The sequence below is a fragment of the Phoxinus phoxinus genome, assembly GCF_949152265.1.
Source record: "Phoxinus phoxinus genome assembly, chromosome: 16".
Classification (NCBI taxonomy): Eukaryota; Metazoa; Chordata; class Actinopteri; order Cypriniformes; family Leuciscidae; genus Phoxinus; species Phoxinus phoxinus.
In genome coordinates this window covers 4790162-4807620 of record NC_136891.1, presented here as the reverse complement: position 1 = coordinate 4807620, position 17459 = coordinate 4790162, and the positions used below count along the sequence as shown (strand labels likewise).

Below are 17459 nucleotides of genomic sequence, written 5' to 3'. Positions count from 1 at the left end.
TTTCTCCAGAGCGGCTAAATATATAAATTAACTAAATGAATAACTTTTTTACAACAAAAATGAACCATCACTGATTAAGCTGGACTGTGAAGCTATTTACTTCTGGAAACAAACTTGGTTGCATTATTTTCCTGTTATCTCTGTAAAGCTGATTTGAAACAATCTATATTGTAAAAAAGCGCTATATAAATAAATGTAACGACTATTTTAAATTATTATAAAAATAAATATATTATTCTACTAATAATTAATTAAATAAAAATATTTACAGGCAAAAAATTCATACAATGGTATTTACTTGACATGATACTATAATGTAGACCACTTCAAAGAATACAACTTTCACACTATCACCATTAAGCCACGAAAAAAATTTATTTACTAATTATTTTATCTTTTTTATATATCTTTTTTTAAATTAGTTTCTACGTTTGTGTATTTTCAATGTATTAGTAAAAATTATTGTACTCTACTTATAATGAAATGAAAAGGAGATTTACACACACACACAAAAAAAAATATATATATTATATATATATATATATATTTAAAAAAGCGGCTTTGATTACGCGTTTGCGTGGCAGCGTCGCCCCGCCCCCTCACGCGCGTTCTCTGTTTCCCCGTCGTTCCCCACAGCTATGGCGGCCCCGGTCGCTCCGCTCGATGAAGACTGGGAGGATTTTAACGAATTCAAAGCGGCCGATTCGAGCACCAGCTGGACCGCGGAACCGGAGAATTCCCAGCAGATCCAAAGCTTCGCATCCTTCGAAGAGACGCTGAGCGCGAGCTTCCCTCACTCCAGCAGCGCGTGCACGAGCGTCTCTGTGCGCGCCGTGAGCGAGCACGAGCTGCTGCGCGACGACGAGTGAGTGACAACAACACACTCAAAATAAGATTATTACGTGAAATATCATGTAATATATAATTATATTGTAAAGAGGTTTATATAAATATACACGCTGCCGTTTTAATTACTTAACTCCATGTTGTGGAGAATTAGTTGTTAGGTTTCACATTTGTTGTTGTGGCTGTGATTTTTTTTTATTTACACTGAAATAATGTAACGTTTTTATTTTTTGGACATTTACCATGGTAGATCCATGATATTCTTGGAAATACATTTAAGTGCCATTTTGTTCCAGTATTTTGTAAAGGTCGTATCAGTGACACACAAATAAAATTAAAATCTTTAATTATTTTTATAAAGTAAACATTAACAATATAAAAGTGACTTATGTTCTAAGATGAACACTTAATGGACTGAAGCAACTTATGTTTACTTGATTATCCATACAACATTTTTATTTTAGAGAAATTATGTGAAAATGTGAGCATTAAATATGAAACAGGCTTTTTATGAAGTTTTTTTGTTGTTGTTAATCTCTGCGCCCTCCCACACACACACACAATAAAAAAATAAAACTGAGTATTTAAATGTCATCGTACTAAGACATATTATTAAGATATACAGGGAGGCAACTGATATTTATTTATATGTATATTATGGTATAAAGATCCCTGATTTACATTACAAGCTGTCAGAATTTCATCTTACTTTTTTGGCATAAAAATACCAACATCTGCATATTTTTGCTCAGTTTGGGCCATTGAATAAAATATAGGCCTAGATGTTTCCTCGTCCTCAAGTATGAGCTCCATATTCTCACTATATCATATATAAGCCATAAAAGTCTGATGTATCGAATATGATATAAAACACGTATGCAAACTTCTTTTTATATTTTGTCTAAATGTTCAATAAACAAATTTTATTATATATGTCTGACTATTATTTCATGTTAGGCTTTACAGGGTTGAATTTTAGAAAGCAATAACCTGCATATATGAACCTTATTAGAGGTTGTAGATACTGTCTGTCTTATTTATTCTTCTGTTTTCTTGTTATGTCACAGGATATGGAATGCTCTGACGGAGAACTACGGCAACGTGATGCCAGTGGACTGGAAAACCTCTCACACTCGTTCACTACACCTGCCCACACTGAACCTCCGACCTCAGGAGGTGAGAGCCGTCCATCCATTCATCTTTCCCTTCGGTCCGTGCAGACAGAGCTCACTGTGTGTGTGTGTGTGTGTGTGTGTGTGTGTGTGTGTGTGTGTGTGTGTGTGTGTGTGTGTGTGTGTGTGTGTTTTAGACGGTGGAGGTCTGTAATCTTGACGTGTCTGATGACGAGGAGCTCAGGGATCAGATGGACATGCACACGATCATCATCTCCTGTGTGAACGAGGAGCCGCTGTTTACCGCAGAACAGGTATTCACACTCAAAACCTTTGAGAGTATACAGGTGAAACTCGAAAAATTAAAATATCGTGCAAAAGTTCATTTATTTCATAATTCAACTTAAAAGGTGAAACTAATATATAGACTCATTACATGCAAAGTGAGATATTTCAAGCCTTTTTTTGTAATAATTTAGATGATTATGGCTTACAGCTTATGCAAACCTTTTCATAATATTCTAATTTTGAATTTGGGGTTTTCATAAGCTGTAAGCCATAATCAAAATGATAACAAATAAAGGCTTGAAATATCTCACTTTGTATGTAATGAGTCAATATAATATATTAGTTTCACCTTTTAAGTTGAATTACTGAAATAAATGAACTTTTGCACGATATTACATTTTTTTGAGTTTCACCTGTATTAATGAGGACCAGTCATAGGGCGCTGCACGAGTAATTGTTAAAAGATCATGATACGATTTAATCACCCATGCAATCTTATTCCTAAATGACAACGATTTTGCAATGTTTCTCATTGCAAGCGCCAGCAGAGCGCGAGCGCCGCATATTTAGCGCATATAAAACGCTATATAAATAAATAAATGTGACTTGTTCTTGACTCTTGATAGACTCTGTGCATTAATCTCCATAACCTGTGTGTGTTAATCAGGTGATAGAGGAGATTGAGGAGATCATGCAGGAGTCTCCAGATGACGAGGAGCATGAGAGTCCATCTCAGTTTGACCTCTCCATGATGTCGCATGAGTTACACACACTCACACACTCTACATCCAGCAGCAGCTGCGAGGAACGTAAGTACTGCATGTCTTTATTCACGACTTTATTTAGAAACTTTTTCACCTAAACAATTATTCCTCCTGATTTTTTAAGTTAATATTTCAATAATTTCAATAATTCTCTGATATCGGTTAATGGTCACATGGCATGCAGGCAAACAAATAAAATATTTAATATTTGTAGTTGGTGTTTTTTTTATTATTATTTGGTTTAATGTGAACTTTTTATGATTTAATTAATAATTCGATTTCCATCAACTTACAAGTTCTAGTTTTGGTAACCCTGCATTAAATAATTAAGGTGTGCAATTATTGTATTAATGATGCACCGAACTTTGGGCCCCTGAAAAATTTTGTCCGAAACAGTAATTTTAATGTTCTTTAAAGACTAAATAACATCAGAAGGTTTTCTGAAAGATACAGTACAACTTACTGAAATGAATCCTGCATCTTGTGATCACTCAATGGACTTTATGCACAGCTGCACTACTTCCTGAATTTTAGCCAGCTCCTTTGTTTCCTGTCTGCCATTATTGGACAAACTGATTAATCCAGGTGTGTCTGATTATTGTTGTTGGTCAGGCACACCTGGATTAATCAGTTTGTCCAATAATGGCAGACAGGAAACAAAGGAGCTGGCTAAAGTTCAGGAAGTAGTGCAGCTGTGCATAAAGTCCATCGGTATTTCAACCGTGGAAAGATGTCAATAAAACAGCTTGAGAACAATGTCACATAATGTCACATTTACCTCAGATAAGCCATTCATCGACTAGCTTTGATAGTTAGCTAGTAAAATGATCTCTAGAGAGTTTTGATAAATGTATGCACTATATTACATATTCATTATATTTTATTTCTTGACCCGTTCCTAGAGATGTCTTCATTATTTAATGTGTGTTTGAATAAATCTGTCATGAAAGAAAGTTATTACAGTTTATTATCATTTAAATGTTTGTTTCACCAACAAATTGGATTAAAACCATAATTTTATTACTAAAACATTGACATAAAGACTGCCTATATGTAACTATTTATTTCCGTCCCAGAATTTGCATGTCGGTGCGTCACTAGTATGTGTATAAACACAAAAATATAATATAGTCATATAGAAAACTAGAAAACACTCACTGGTCTTAATGTTTGTTTGTTTTTATCCCTGACAGTTAAGCAATTAAACGAATATACTTAAATGTACATAATTGTAAATATTAATACATAAACTGGGCAACTAGTACGTTAGCATAGTACTTTTTGTGGTAGTATGTAGAAATTAGAAATTATTCTAGTTTATTTTGCTGAAATGTAAAATGGAAACTGTTCAAGTACCTTTTGAGCTCTGTAATGTTGGAAGATGTTCACACATATCTTTTACATCTCAGACAGAACTGGAGTGTTGAAATGAGGCTGTTAGGAAATAACGGTGCTGTAGAATAAAGCAATAGACCCCTTTAGCGCCGACGTCACAGTTACTTCACGGCGCTAGCTGGTTGCAAAACTGGAGGCGGCCAATACAAACCAGCACAGATTCGGCTACATAATAAGGAGCTCAAATTATTATTATTATTATTAAATGTCATCTTGTTGTGTTGTTGGGTTCTAGAATCGACGGAGTACAGGCTCCAATTGTAAATTTTATCGCATAATGTTTTCTAAATTATTGTGATTATTTGTGGATCATCTATGATTGATGTTTTGATTGATTGTGACTAGACTTTTTGAAGAACCTGGTAAGAAAAGGGTAATCAAATACATAGTAAAAAAAATGAATATGCTATATCTGGAATTTTTATTTCTAGAAAATATTCACATAATTAAACCGTTATGTCAATCTTTACATTGTCGTCTTCTGGACTTCGGATCGTACCACAAGTCTCGTAGCCCATAGTTATGGGCATCTAAAGATGTATATGCCCTCAGTTTCTCTTTATGCTCAGTTTCTCTATCAGTATAGGTGTAGAAGTCAGGCTTCTCAACCGGAGGACGTGGCGTTAACGTTAATCCTGTCAGATCGTCCATCCATTGAGTCAGCGTGTACGGAACGGGTCGGCCAATCTGGTTCCGTCCGTTAAAATTAACTTTTGCTAATAACAATCCCAGTTCTGGACAGTGAGTGACCTTGCACAATAAGATAAAATCGGATTTTCTCCAGTCATTGTTAAAAAACAAGCTAACAAAACTTGCAAACTAACGTTAGTGAAGCGGCCAGAAGGATCTTTCTGCAACCAACTAAGCTCCGCCCACACATGTTTATATGCCTAACAACTTCCCTTAGCTGTTCTAAATCCACTGTAAAACACGGCTTCAAGGGGCTAGTTGCTTATATAAAACGGTTACTCCATTAAAATATTCATTTTAATATTTATTTTATTCATAAAATAAACACCAGCAACAAAAAATATAACGTTATAACACATTTATTCCTCCACCAAGCAATGTAGTTTCAAAGAGGTTGCTAAGCAACACATGCAGCAACAAAGAATCACAAACGGCAGTTGCGCAGTAACACTAATGTAATGCGGTCACAGGTGTGTGTTTGTTGAGTAATTTACAGCGGCTTCGAACGCGGCTCAACCAATCAGAATCAAGGACGGGAACTATCCGTTTTATAAGTAGAGATAAGCTTGTGTCTGTTTTTGAGTGACTGAAACGGTTGTTTCTTCTGTGTTTCAGGGTTGCGTGGTCTGTGTGTGTCTGAGCTGCTGGAGCGTCTCGAGGAGGTGGAGCGTCAGATCCGGGGTTTCTCAGAGGAGCTCATCGATCAGCTGGCCGTCAGGGAGGAGCTGGACTACGAGAAGGAGGTGAAGAACACGTTCATCTCGGCTCTCATCGACGTGCAGAACCGACAGAAAGAGCATCGAGAGCTGCTGAAGAAGAAGAGGAAGATAAAGCCCACAGGAGGAGTGCAGAGATCCGACCGCTCGTATGTGCCAGGAACTGTAAGGATGATAATTACAAACTGCTCATTACCAAACCCACATCTCCACAGATTTCTGTCAGAGCTCTACAAAACCCTACGCCTGTCAATGTTTTAACTAGTTTCAACATGCTTTCATATATCAATACTACCGTATATACCCGAATATAAGACGACCCTGAATATAAGACGACCCCCCCCCCCCCCCCCCCCCATTTCCAGACTTATTTTTGGGACAAAAATGTATTTTTTGTGGAAAAAATCTGGTTTTCAACAGAAAATAATTTTATTTGAAAATTGCACTGATAATTCATTCTCTCTCTTCCTGCATGCGCGCGTACCTTTCTCTCTCTCTCGCGCTCTGCGTCTCACGCGCACCTCTTTCGCGCACCTCTCTCTCTCTCTCGCTCGCTCTGTGTCTCTTGCGCACACTTCTCTCTCTCTCTCGCTCGCTCGCTCGGTCGGTGTCTCTCGCGCACACGTTTTTATCTTGTGTATTTGATTTCATCAGACGACGGCTCGATTATCAGGAGTTTTGTGCAGATTAACATCTTGGAAGGGAAAGCTGGTTTTGTCTTAATGGGTCGCGTTTCAGTCACTATTTCATAATTACCTTTCTTTCTCCCTTTCCCCCCGCGATTTTGTCTATATCGCGAATATAAGACGACCCCCCATTTTTCAGCCTATTTTTAGAACAAAAACCTCGTCTTATATTCGGGTATATACGGTACCTCAGCTTCCTTTAACACATTTGACCTTGTTTAAAGGGATATTTCACCATATTAATTTGGGATATTAAATTGGGTCATTTATGTAGTAGAAATGTGAAATTAGTTTAGAAGTTGGTGCCTTCTAGACTGAAAAAAAACAGAAAATGTATTTGGCTCATGTGGATGAAAGACAACAACTCCCAGAATGCACTTGCTTTGCTGCCCTACGAGGCCAAGCCACGCCTACCGGTCACAGAGGGCAGTATCGGAAGAAATGATACAACTAGGCTACTAGTTGACACGAAACTGAAAAAAAAAGACGCTGTTTTATCGTGAGTCTCCGTGACAATTTAGTTGATAAATACTACATTCTGTGAGTGAGATTCCGCCCCCTATGGGCGGGTTGAAAACATGCGGCACGAGCTCCTACTACTGGCTGTAGTCTCTAGCCTCTGGCCAAAAAAGCCTCTGATGACACTAAATGGCGATTTTTGCGTCATCTGAGTTTTTTTTCCCAGACACAAAATACAGAAATCTCTCGTCTCAGGGGGACATGAGGGAGGGAATCACGGTCATTCGACAATACTACCGGGTTTCTACAGATACAAAGCTTAATGCTAATCGGTGAAGTATCCCTTTAAATGTATTCAGGCCCAATTCCACCTTCAAACCTATTATAAACATTTACAACCGCAAGAAATGGCAAGCTGAATGGGAGAATCCTTTATGCCCCTCGTGCCAGAATCCATTATTACTGAAGCATGTTTTGATGGACTGTGATAGATTGAACTCTGTCAGAATTCATCGAATTTTTAGTTGACTCTTATGAATGAAGTAAGACCAGATCTAGTTTAAATTTATTTTATCTAACATAAAATTTTAAAAACTATTAATGTTTTTTTTTTTTAAATCTTTCTCGCCATGAATATAGCCATGGCGGTAAACTATAAACAAACAAACAAATGTGTGTTTCCCCCAAAATTAGTGCAGAGAGCGTCTCCCAGATGTTAAACAAATCTGTTTCTCCAAGAATTATTTTTATAATTTTTTTTCCCATGTTCTTTCGTTGTTGAAAAATCTGTTTAATTATCTATCTATTAAAATGGACATTTTGTTGGTTTAGATTTTTGACCTTTTTTTTGTTTCTTGTCTCAGTATTTGACGACGGTGATCCCGTATGACAGGAGCAGCGGAGCACCGTCTGTAGAAGACCTGCAGATCCTGACCAAGAGTGAGTCAAAGTGAATGCGTGTGCAGTTTAAAAATATGACTTATTACTCTAATTTAATCTAATTACACGATGTGGCGGTTAATTAATCGCAAATTAGTTGCACATCAAATTTGGTTGAGAAATTACCCCCAAAAGATAAAGTCATTATTGTGTGTTTGTGTGTGTATAGGGGGAGGGGGAGTGTGTTTTTTATTATATGGAAATATGAAATTATACTCTAAATAAGAAACTAAAACTCATTTACAGGAATGAGTAAATGAGTAAGTCATTGTAAATGTCTCTCTTTATAAACGGGCCGTTGAATCAGTGGTTCACCCGATTGATTCACTCAAAACAGATTCATTCAGAAATTAAAGTTCTTCTCTGGCTTTTAGGTCATATTTTCATTGCCAAAATTAAGCAAAAAGCAGACAATATTTTGTCTTCAATATGAATTTCTTATTTATTGAACTCTTGTATAAAATCAGTATCACATTTGCACTCGTGCTATTCGGGATAAAAACAGCACTCATGTGATATTGTACTTGCTTGTGTGATATTGCTTAACTATATCATGATATAAATATGAGATAAGTCATACTGGGGCATTTTTGCCCTGATATCTTGAATTTTAGTCTATTTTATTATTGGCTCCATCACTCAGTGTGTTGTTGCCCTGCTTCATGTTCGTCACCAATCCACTTTATGAAATATAATATGAACTATGTAGGCCTTGGGCAGGCGGGTGCGTGAAATGCATTAATATTAATGCGTTATTTTTTCCCTGTGTGTGTGTTTGATTTTAATATTTAATGCATTGCTGTAAAAGTATTATGTTCTGATAATAATTGCAGATTTAAAGAGGTGTTTTTGTCTCTCTGCAGTTCTTCATGCCATGCGCGAGGACAGTGACACAGTTCCTGCTCTTCTGACCGACTACATCCTCAAAGGTATCAGAGACGCCTGTAAACTCATCGATCTCCATCACTGTCAGTCTCAACCTCGTTGATCTTGTGTGTTTTATGTTTTATTTTTGCTCTCGCTGCATTTGACCTTTAGCACTGGTGTGAGAGATCAGGAGACAGAGGTGTGTTGATTTCATATAACACTAACGGAGTAAAATTACAACAAAAAACCCATTAAAATTGTATTTATAATTAGATATTCCAAATAAGGACATCCACAAAGGGAGAATGTGTCTGATTTACCTCACTCCTGTGGATACGTTTTTCTCCAAACTATCCAAGTAAATACACCCATGTGTAGAATATGTGTTTGTTGTCTGTGTGTGTTGTGTGTTTGTCTCTGTGCTGTGTGTTCGTAAAATATTATCTTCTCTTACGGAAGACAATGTTTAAAAGTTTGAATCTGCTAGATTGTTTTGTTTTTGAAAGAAGTCTTTTCTGCACACCAAGGCTGCATTTATTTGATCAAAAATACAGTAAAATTAGTAATATTGTGACTTATTATTACAATTTAAAATAACAGTTTTCTATTCGAATATATTTTAAACTAATTTATTCCTGTGATCAAAGCTGAATTTTCAGCATCATTACTCCAGTCTTCAGGGTCACATGATCCTTAATCATTATAATATGAGGATCTGCTGCTCAAGAAACATTTCTGATTATTATCAATGTTAAACACTTTAATGGAAACTCTTTAATGAATAGAAAGATTATTTGAAAATAGAAATATTTTATAACATTATAAATGTCTTTATATTGTTATAGAATATAAAGAATATTTAATAATTGTTTTGATCTATCTATTCATGTATCCTCGAGGAATAGGAGTATTATTTTTATTTATTTTTTATATATATTTTTTTATATCTGACTGACCCCAAACTGTTGAACGCTAGTGTAATATATTAAGCTTTTACTAATCTGTCCAATCGTGTCTGTTGTTTCAGTGTTGTGTCCCACATAGAGTTTCCAGAGCGGAAAACCAGCGGATCTCATCGCCACATTGGACATCTGGTCATCCGCATCTCTCCAGATGATGTTTATCTCTAATAATGCACAGAATGCACCCCGCCAGTGGCATTTATTTCTCAGTCTGAATGTGTTTTATTTGGTGTAGTTGTTATTGTGTGTGTGTCCAGTATTTCGTTTATTTCTTAATGCACTTCATATTTCAGTCATGGTCGACAAGTTTCCTCTGTTGTAGTTGATATCTGTTCATCACAGTGCAGCTGTCGTAACTCAAGCACGTTTGCATCATATTCAGATGAGTTTGTTGTAGTGCAGATCTAGATCCATTAGATGAAATGAGTTTTCAGGAAGTTTTTGAGCCGCTTCTTATGATTTGAAAGCAAACTTTACAGCAAAAATATTTGTGTAGGGCATTTATGTAGCTGTAAAATCACATCAGAATGAACTGATTGAGAGGTACTGATAACAGAATAATATTATATTTTATTTCATTGCCACATACTAAATGTTCTTTGTTGTGTTCGGCCAGCTTTAGGGTTTGTGCCTCTAACATCTCTATGACAGTATTAATATTCAGATGACGAGGAGCGAACGGCACGTGTATTTGCTGCCGGATCTGTGGTGATGTGAGATTTCAACAGTGGAGGGAGGACGAGGTACGAACAGCTAAAACACTCATAAAGAGAGAAACACGTCTGTCTGTATGTCTTCACCGAGGTCCTGTAACAAGATTGAATGATTGTCTCTGGCTTATCAGTCTTTGTTGAAACCGGACAGAGGTGATATGTGTGAATGTGTGACTGTAAAAGCTGAATGTTGTTGTTTGATGGAGAGATTTGAGTTATGCGTTCCCACAGAGGCTCAACCTTAAAGGATTACTTCACTCAAAAATAAAAATCTGTCATGTCGTTCCAAAGCTTTATTTCTTCTGTGGAAAGGTGAAGAATATCCCGGCATCACAGAAGAGGTCCATACGGATCATGTGCCATATTCCAAATCTTCTGAAGTCATTTGATAGCGGTTCATCTTTGTGTTCCCCGAAAGAAAGGGATACGGGTTTGGAACGACGTTTTTTTTTTTTTGAGTGAACTAGTCCTTTAAACTCAGGTAGCAGTTTCTGCATGTGAGGACGGAAACATCTCACGCCTGTTCTGAGGCAACACTTACAGGATGCGTTCACTTGTTTCATCAGTCAGTCGTGTGCCGCTTTTACTGTAAAGTAAAGCACTTGACTGTCTTGTGTCCCAGACGAACATGCATCCTCGCATTCCTCGCAAAGGGTCCGTGTTGTTTTTAAGCTTGTAAAGCATTCAGAACAAAAAAGTCGTTTCAAGCACTTTCAATTGATCTAAAAGGGAACGGTTTTGCAAAGCACGACGTTTGCATCAAATACTGAACTACAGCTCTTGTTTGTGTCGTCAGGTTGTCGTGGCCTGATTCTGAGGAACATTAGCACAGTAAATCAGGGCACACGTACTACAATAACTAGAGATTATATATTTATACAAGCAATAATGAAACGCTGCCTTTTTGAATGCATGAAATTTTGTACCTTATTTTTAATGCAACATTAATGGTCCTTTTGAATTAGTATTTTATAATGCATTGTATGTAGCAGGGCAGTTTTCAAATAAAAGCATCTGTTCTGTTCATCAAACCCGTGGTGCGCTTGTGTCTTTCAGTGCCTCTCAACGGCCCGGATTCATGAATAACTGTAAAATATAAATCTTGAAAATATTTTATATGTCCAGTTGTATACTTTCCTTATCATGGGGTTGCTTGTCTAATACAAAAAATATATATCTTTACACAATTAACCCATTAATTTGTCCATTAACCCTTTTTAGGGAGCATGAACCCTCAATATTTGAATGTCAAGTGTCTGCGAATGTGGGATCTTGGAGTAGTAAAATGTATGTTAGCTTGTGTTATGGTTAATATTTGAAATGACCCACCATATTCAAGAAATCACAATACTTCCTCAGTTGATTAATCAGTACATGAAGACTATTGTTTTGTATTACAAGCTTCTAAAAATATTATGTTTAAATATGCAAATGATACAAAAAATATTCACTTGATCATGAATCAAGCCTTAGAAAACTTTTTTTTTTTTTAAATGAGAAAAATTTGTTGAATTAAATGATATATTATAATAAAATCGACTGCTTGATTAATTGATGCTGATGTGAACATCACTTTGTAGAAAGCAAAACTAATTTCAGTTTAAATGTCAGACGGATGATGACTATACAACGTTTTAATGAAAAGTTGTCTTTAATATATTTATTATCAAGTAACCTTGTGTACTTTAAAAGCTTAAATATTACATCTACCACAACATGGTTTTCTTTAAAAAACAAAAAAAGTCAGAATTTTTTTTTCAGTTCCATCATATACAAATATTCCATCCAAGCGAACTTGAAACTGATATTTCTGTAAGATGGCAAACAAGCATTGTTTAAAGTCAGTGGTTCAATATTGCTGAACCTGTTTGTTGTTGTTTTGGGCTGCTGTATAACGTCATTTCCTCCTGTCTGTGTTAGAGTCGGAGACACGATTAGTGTCGCAGGTCCATAGAGACGAGAGTCCAACTTCACCAAAACATAGTTCAGTTTATTTCCGTCTGATATGAGGTGATGTTTGGAGAACGTGCCGATCCCGCTCTCGTATGAGATGAGGGTCAGAGGTCACGAGGAAGGTCAAAGGTTAGTGTCTGTGAACATGGTGTGTTCTTTCCTGACTGTGCTGAAGCCTTTGATGCTGTCCACAAACTCCTCACCTTCAAACTGACAATCAAAATCATACATCAGCCACAAATAAAGCATTTCCAGCAGCAAGTGCAACATTAATCCTGATGTTCTCACCAGGCCGCTGTCGAGGCGTCTGAAGTGCGGCTCCCACGCTTCCTCGTCTTTCTTGTCCATCAGCTGACTGACGCTGCGCTGTAGAGCGTTCTGCGTGTACAGACCTGAGACGGTCACCAAAACCTCCGCAGAACCGTCTTCATCGACCATCTTACCCTCAATCACCTCCTGAACAACAGAAGAGCATGTGAGAAGAGGCTTCACCAACTCCTGAACTCTTAAAGGAGTAGTTCACTTTCAAAAAAAAAAAAATCATGATAATTTACTCACCCCGATGTCATCCAAGATGTCCATGTCTTTCTTTCTTCAGTCGAAAAGAAATTAAGGTTTTTGAGGAAAACATTTCAGGATTTTTCTCCATTTAATGGACTTCAATGGCAACCATCAATCCCAATGTTCAAAGAAGGATCATATGTCCGTCTTAATGCAGCTTCAAATGCTCAACACGATCCCAGTCGAGAAATAAGGGTCTTATCCAGCGAAACCATCGGTTATTTTCACACACAAAAAATAAATGATATACTTTTTAACCACAAATGCCTGTCGTGTACATCTCTGAGATGCGCCACGCATCGCGTCATCACGTTGGAAAGGTCACGGGTCTATTTGTCTGTGTACTCAAAAGTTGTCTGTGTACTCAAAAGTCTGTGTACAGACAAAAGTTATTTGTCTGTGTACTCCGGTTCAAAAAGGTAGGGAAGGGTGAAAAACTCTTTAAAAAAAAAAAAAAAATTCCTCCAACTTCAAAATCGTCCAACATATTTGGTTTAATTTATTTTTATTCTTTTTTCCCCGTCAACTTTCCAACGTGATGACGTAATACGTGGCGCATCTCAGAGATGGTATAAAACAGGCATTTGTGGTTAAAAGTATATATAAACATTTTTTTTTTTAAATGACTGATGGTTTTGCTGGATAAGACCCTTATTTCTCGACTGGAATCATGTAGAGACTTTAAAGCTGCGTTGAGACGGACATTTGAAACTTCGTTGAACATTGGGATAGATGGTTGCTATTGAAGTCCATTCTGTGTAGAAAAATCCTGGAATGTTTTCCTCAAAAACCTTAAATTTCTTTTCGACTGAAGAAAGAAAGACATGGACATCTTGGATGACATCGGGGTGAGAATTTTCAGCAAAATTTTTTTGAAAGTGAACTAATCCTTTAAGAACACCAATCTAAAATAAAGCATGTTCATTTTTGCCTTTAAAAATATATTTGAATACATTTAGAACTATATTTATATATAAATTTTTCAACAAACAAAAATTTTTGGTGATATTATGTTCATTTAGATCTATATTTATTTGATAAATATTTAATTTACTTAAAACTAAAATAATGAAGAAATATATTTTTATTATTTAAGATAAAATAAACATTAACTGAAATATTAAAGATACAAAAACTTAAACTTAGTTTTAACTTAAGCTAAATGAAAATGAGACATGTTGCTTTGGTAAATAACTGTGAAATAAAATAATAATAACTAAACCTTAATAGAAACTATATAGACATTTAAAGAAAAACTAAAGACAACAAAATGAATACAACTTTAAATAAAATTAAATAGAATACTGAAAAATAATAAACTAATTCAAAACATGTATAAAAACTATTAAAACTACTACTAAAATAACACTAACTTAAAAGGTTAAGTTTCTACTTTTTTTACACAAACTTGAGCTAACTTAAAAAAAACAAGGCAACCTTTCGCACTCAACTTTTTAAGTTATATCAACTAATTTGCTCCAATTAAAGTAGACTTAAATATTTTTGTTCATTTAATGAGTAACAGTCTAAACTTAAAAATAAGTTTAACTAAAAAAAGTTGTAAAAATGTATTACATTGAACAATGTTGTGCCATTTCCCAGCATGTATTGCAGCTTGAAAAAATTATGTGGTAACTATTTATCATTAAATATCATAATCATATCAAAATGATCATTGCTTTGCATTTACTGGCTTGATTTATGCAGCTGCTGTTGTTATCGGTTCATATTTTTACTGAATTACAATTGATGATCAGCACCATGTTTGATATTTGTGTGTTGAGGTGTATATTTGCATCTCATTGGAACTTTTGTATGCAATATATTTCCCCGGCTAAAAAGGGTAAAATATTTGCCTCTGGTTTTCAAGAGGCAAATAATATTAATATCATGAACATCATAGTTTTGAGGGGGTTACTGTTCTGTACCGTATACTGTTCATCCTACATATAGATTCAAAATTGAGAAGTTGAATCTGCAAAATATGGCTCTTTTAGTGACACGAAGTTCATAAAATGAAGCTCTGACCTCCATGTGCATCGTGAAGGCCTTCAGTGTGACGCTGTTCGGAGAGCCCACCGTTTCTGGAACCATGTCGAACTGTGTCGAGGAACAAACATATCATTAATATTTCATAAATAAATGGTAAATAATTATTTCAGGACTTAATTCCCTCGGGAAAGATAGATCGGGCTGTTCACACAGGACGTGTATCTGCGTCTAAAAATGCGAGACCAGGCAGAAATGTAGTCAAGACTAGTCCTTCAAAACCAGCATTTAAAGGGATAGTTCACCCAAAAATGAACATTCTGTCATTAATTACTCATTAATTGTCATGCATGGTGTAGGAAAAACCGCAGACCTGGCAACCCTGGTTCAGAGCCTGTTTAATGTAGCTATTTTTTTATATGTTATTGCCGCGTTATATTTGACGGTCATAACTTCAACACAACATTCAACAGACATTGGCTGCATCTGAAATCGCATATTCTCTTGATTAGGTAGGCTACTTATTTTAAATAATTTACGACCTCTAAAAGAGTAGTATAAGTTTGTGTAGCATGAGTATAATCTGTAAGTACTACATCCACCATGTTGTCATTATCATGTGACCTTCCAGCGTCAGTTGCGTTGCTTCACTGTCATTCACAAATCCTCTCATGTGGCCTCATGGGATAGTAAAGTGTCCATCATATGCACACTTCAGATTCTCACCGGAAGTCATCCAGGTACTTTTTACCTGCACTTTTATGAGTATTGTGAATTCGGACATACTTCTTTGTCACATACTGTTTTTCACCTACTATTATGCGATTTCGGATGCATCCACTTTCTTCATACACAGTGAGTTGCAGTTTGACAGGGGTTTTTTTCCATCCCCCTTTTGATTGACAGATATAATCAGCCCTGTTTTTTAAACAATAAACAATTGGTGATGGCCCTTGGTGAAAGTAATTGCTTTTATCAGCAGATGATCGTCACATCGCTGAAAATCATGGTTGTTTGGCCTCACCAGGTAGGAGTTGCTGGGTGGGTATTTGGTCAGCGGGCTGCGGCGATGCAGTGGCAGTGGGACGAGCGGCGGCCGCTCTCGGGTGAACGGTGGTTTGTTCAAAGCCTTGTGTAAAACTAGAGCCAGGATGAGAGCCAGCAGCACGAGCGCGACTCCAGCCATCAGCACGATGAACCACAGCTCGCGGTAGAACGGTGAAGCTCCCGCACCTGCACCCACACGACCACCGGCAGGAGTGGGCGCCTCGACACCTGAGGTCACGACACACACAACACAACACTTAGAGCCAATCCAAGCAGCCAGGGAGGACAGTTGTCAAGTCATCTTCATACAGCGCTTTTAACAATGTAGATTGTTTCAAAGCAGCTTTACAGAGATAAACGTATAGGCCTAATTTAAGGTAACAGATTGTTATAGCGGTTCTTGAATAATGTTATTTTCCAGCTAAAGTTAGTTGTTGTTGTTTTTCTCACTTCCGTCGAAATGATCATTAGTTATTAAATTAGAGACCGCTAAGACGACACCGTTCTCTCTACACAGACTTTAAACGCGAACCTGTGAGAAACGTACGATGACACGTGCTCATCATGAATTAATATATAGCCTAGTTATGTGCGTTTGTCATGCATTATTTACATTTCACGAACTTTTGCATTTATGTATTGTGAATGCAACTTCAGCACATAAAAAATGATCTGGTAAACTGAAAGCAACTTGCACTGGCATATCTTAAATATCAGTGCCATTGTTTTGTCTGAAGTGCCATTAGTGCACACCAGTAATGTTTTTAATGTTTACTAATGTTCAGTAAAAAGGCACGTTTATAAAAGCTACTTAAATGTGCTGATTGAACTAAACCCTAATCATTGCCTAATCTAAACTCTCTCTGTAAAACTAGGCCTTGATTTTAAAAATGTATTAGTAAATGTGTAAATTAGCATTTCTAAGATGATAACTGGACTGCACACACTGAATATAATGTGATCTCATGGGTCGTGTTCATTGTATAGGCTACTGTGCAGTCCAGTAAGTCTGATAACCGCCTGAACGTCACGTCTCTCCAGTTTCACTGTCCAGATCTGTCTTAGCAGTAATCACATAGCCAGAGGTCTCTGTAACAAGACACGTTTGCTCCATATATCTCTCTTCCAGCTGAGGACGTTTGATATTGGTCCATCATCCTGCCTTTTAGCATTTAAACACGTGGGTTTTTTAAAAAAGCATCTTGACCCACTGCTAAGAATGAAATATTGATCTGATGGGCTGACGTTTTCTTCTCTTTGTTTTTTGTCCAAATGGCAGCATCTAATAAAAGCTGCACGCATCTCATCTGTGTCCACACTCAGAGGTCAAATGAACACAGTGGCGTGAAACAATTCAAAAAAAACGAGCAAACGTCACAAAGAGTTTCACTCACCAGTGTCTGTGTCCGTGGTTCCTCTCATAGGGGTTCAGGGACCCCAGGAGTGTGTGTGACATGAGACAGGGCCCTCAA

At 36.7% G+C, this 17459-nt stretch overlaps 2 protein-coding genes and 1 long non-coding RNA gene across 5 annotated transcripts; 2 read left to right on the top strand and 1 right to left on the bottom strand.

The window, feature by feature from the left end:
* The first annotated feature begins 563 nt into the window (after nucleotides 1–563).
* On the top strand, nucleotides 564–10840 carry fez2b (fasciculation and elongation protein zeta 2b). Of its 2 annotated transcripts, XM_079639229.1 has the most exons (9): nucleotides 574–865; nucleotides 1914–2022; nucleotides 2156–2272; nucleotides 2914–3055; nucleotides 5711–5976; nucleotides 7820–7895; nucleotides 8759–8824; nucleotides 8934–8961; nucleotides 9790–10840. In XM_079639229.1, exons 1-8 carry the CDS (start codon nucleotides 639–641, stop codon nucleotides 8942–8944), a joined length of 1014 nt encoding a protein of 337 aa, XP_079495355.1. In that variant the 5' UTR covers nucleotides 574–638; the 3' UTR covers nucleotides 8945–8961; nucleotides 9790–10840. The 2 variants fall into 2 exon arrangements, with proteins under 2 accessions (XP_079495354.1, XP_079495355.1); XM_079639228.1 differs by lacking the exon at nucleotides 8934–8961 and having other exon boundaries at nucleotides 564–865.
* Nucleotides 10841–12379: 1539 nt separating this feature from the next.
* Nucleotides 12380–16079, top strand: LOC307012501. The gene is made up of 3 exons (XR_013800628.1): nucleotides 12380–12519; nucleotides 12682–12865; nucleotides 15968–16079. It is a non-coding gene; the product is annotated as an uncharacterized lncRNA (long non-coding RNA).
* LOC307012500 (usherin) lies at nucleotides 12465–17453 on the bottom strand. Of its 2 annotated transcripts, XM_079639231.1 has the most exons (5): nucleotides 17382–17453; nucleotides 15965–16215; nucleotides 14980–15051; nucleotides 12679–12846; nucleotides 12465–12600 (listed from the first exon to the last, which is right to left on the bottom strand). In XM_079639231.1, exons 1-5 carry the CDS (start codon nucleotides 17407–17409, stop codon nucleotides 12514–12516), a joined length of 606 nt encoding a protein of 201 aa, XP_079495357.1. In that variant the 5' UTR covers nucleotides 17410–17453; the 3' UTR covers nucleotides 12465–12513. The 2 variants fall into 2 exon arrangements, with proteins under 2 accessions (XP_079495357.1, XP_079495356.1); XM_079639230.1 differs by having other exon boundaries at nucleotides 12507–12846.
* Nucleotides 17454–17459: the final 6 nt, after the last annotated feature.

Bases quoted from the DNA above. Each gene is read 5' to 3' on its own strand.
- fez2b (XM_079639228.1), top strand. From the start codon at position 639: ATGGCGGCCCCGGTCGCTCCGCTCGATGAAGACTGGGAGGATTTTAAC. The intron at 2,023-2,155 runs GTGAGAGCCGTC...TGTGTGTTTTAG, and splicing joins TGAACCTCCGACCTCAGGAG to ACGGTGGAGGTCTGTAATCT. The intron at 2,273-2,913 runs GTATTCACACTC...TGTGTTAATCAG, and splicing joins CGCTGTTTACCGCAGAACAG to GTGATAGAGGAGATTGAGGA.
- LOC307012500 (XM_079639230.1), bottom strand. From the start codon at position 17,409: ATGAGAGGAACCACGGACACAGACACTG. The intron at 15,052-15,964 runs GTGAGGCCAAAC...TCCTCGACACAG, and splicing joins CACCCAGCAACTCCTACCTG to TTCGACATGGTTCCAGAAAC. The intron at 12,847-14,979 runs GTCAGAGCTTCA...TCTGTTGTTCAG, and splicing joins CCTTCACGATGCACATGGAG to GAGGTGATTGAGGGTAAGAT.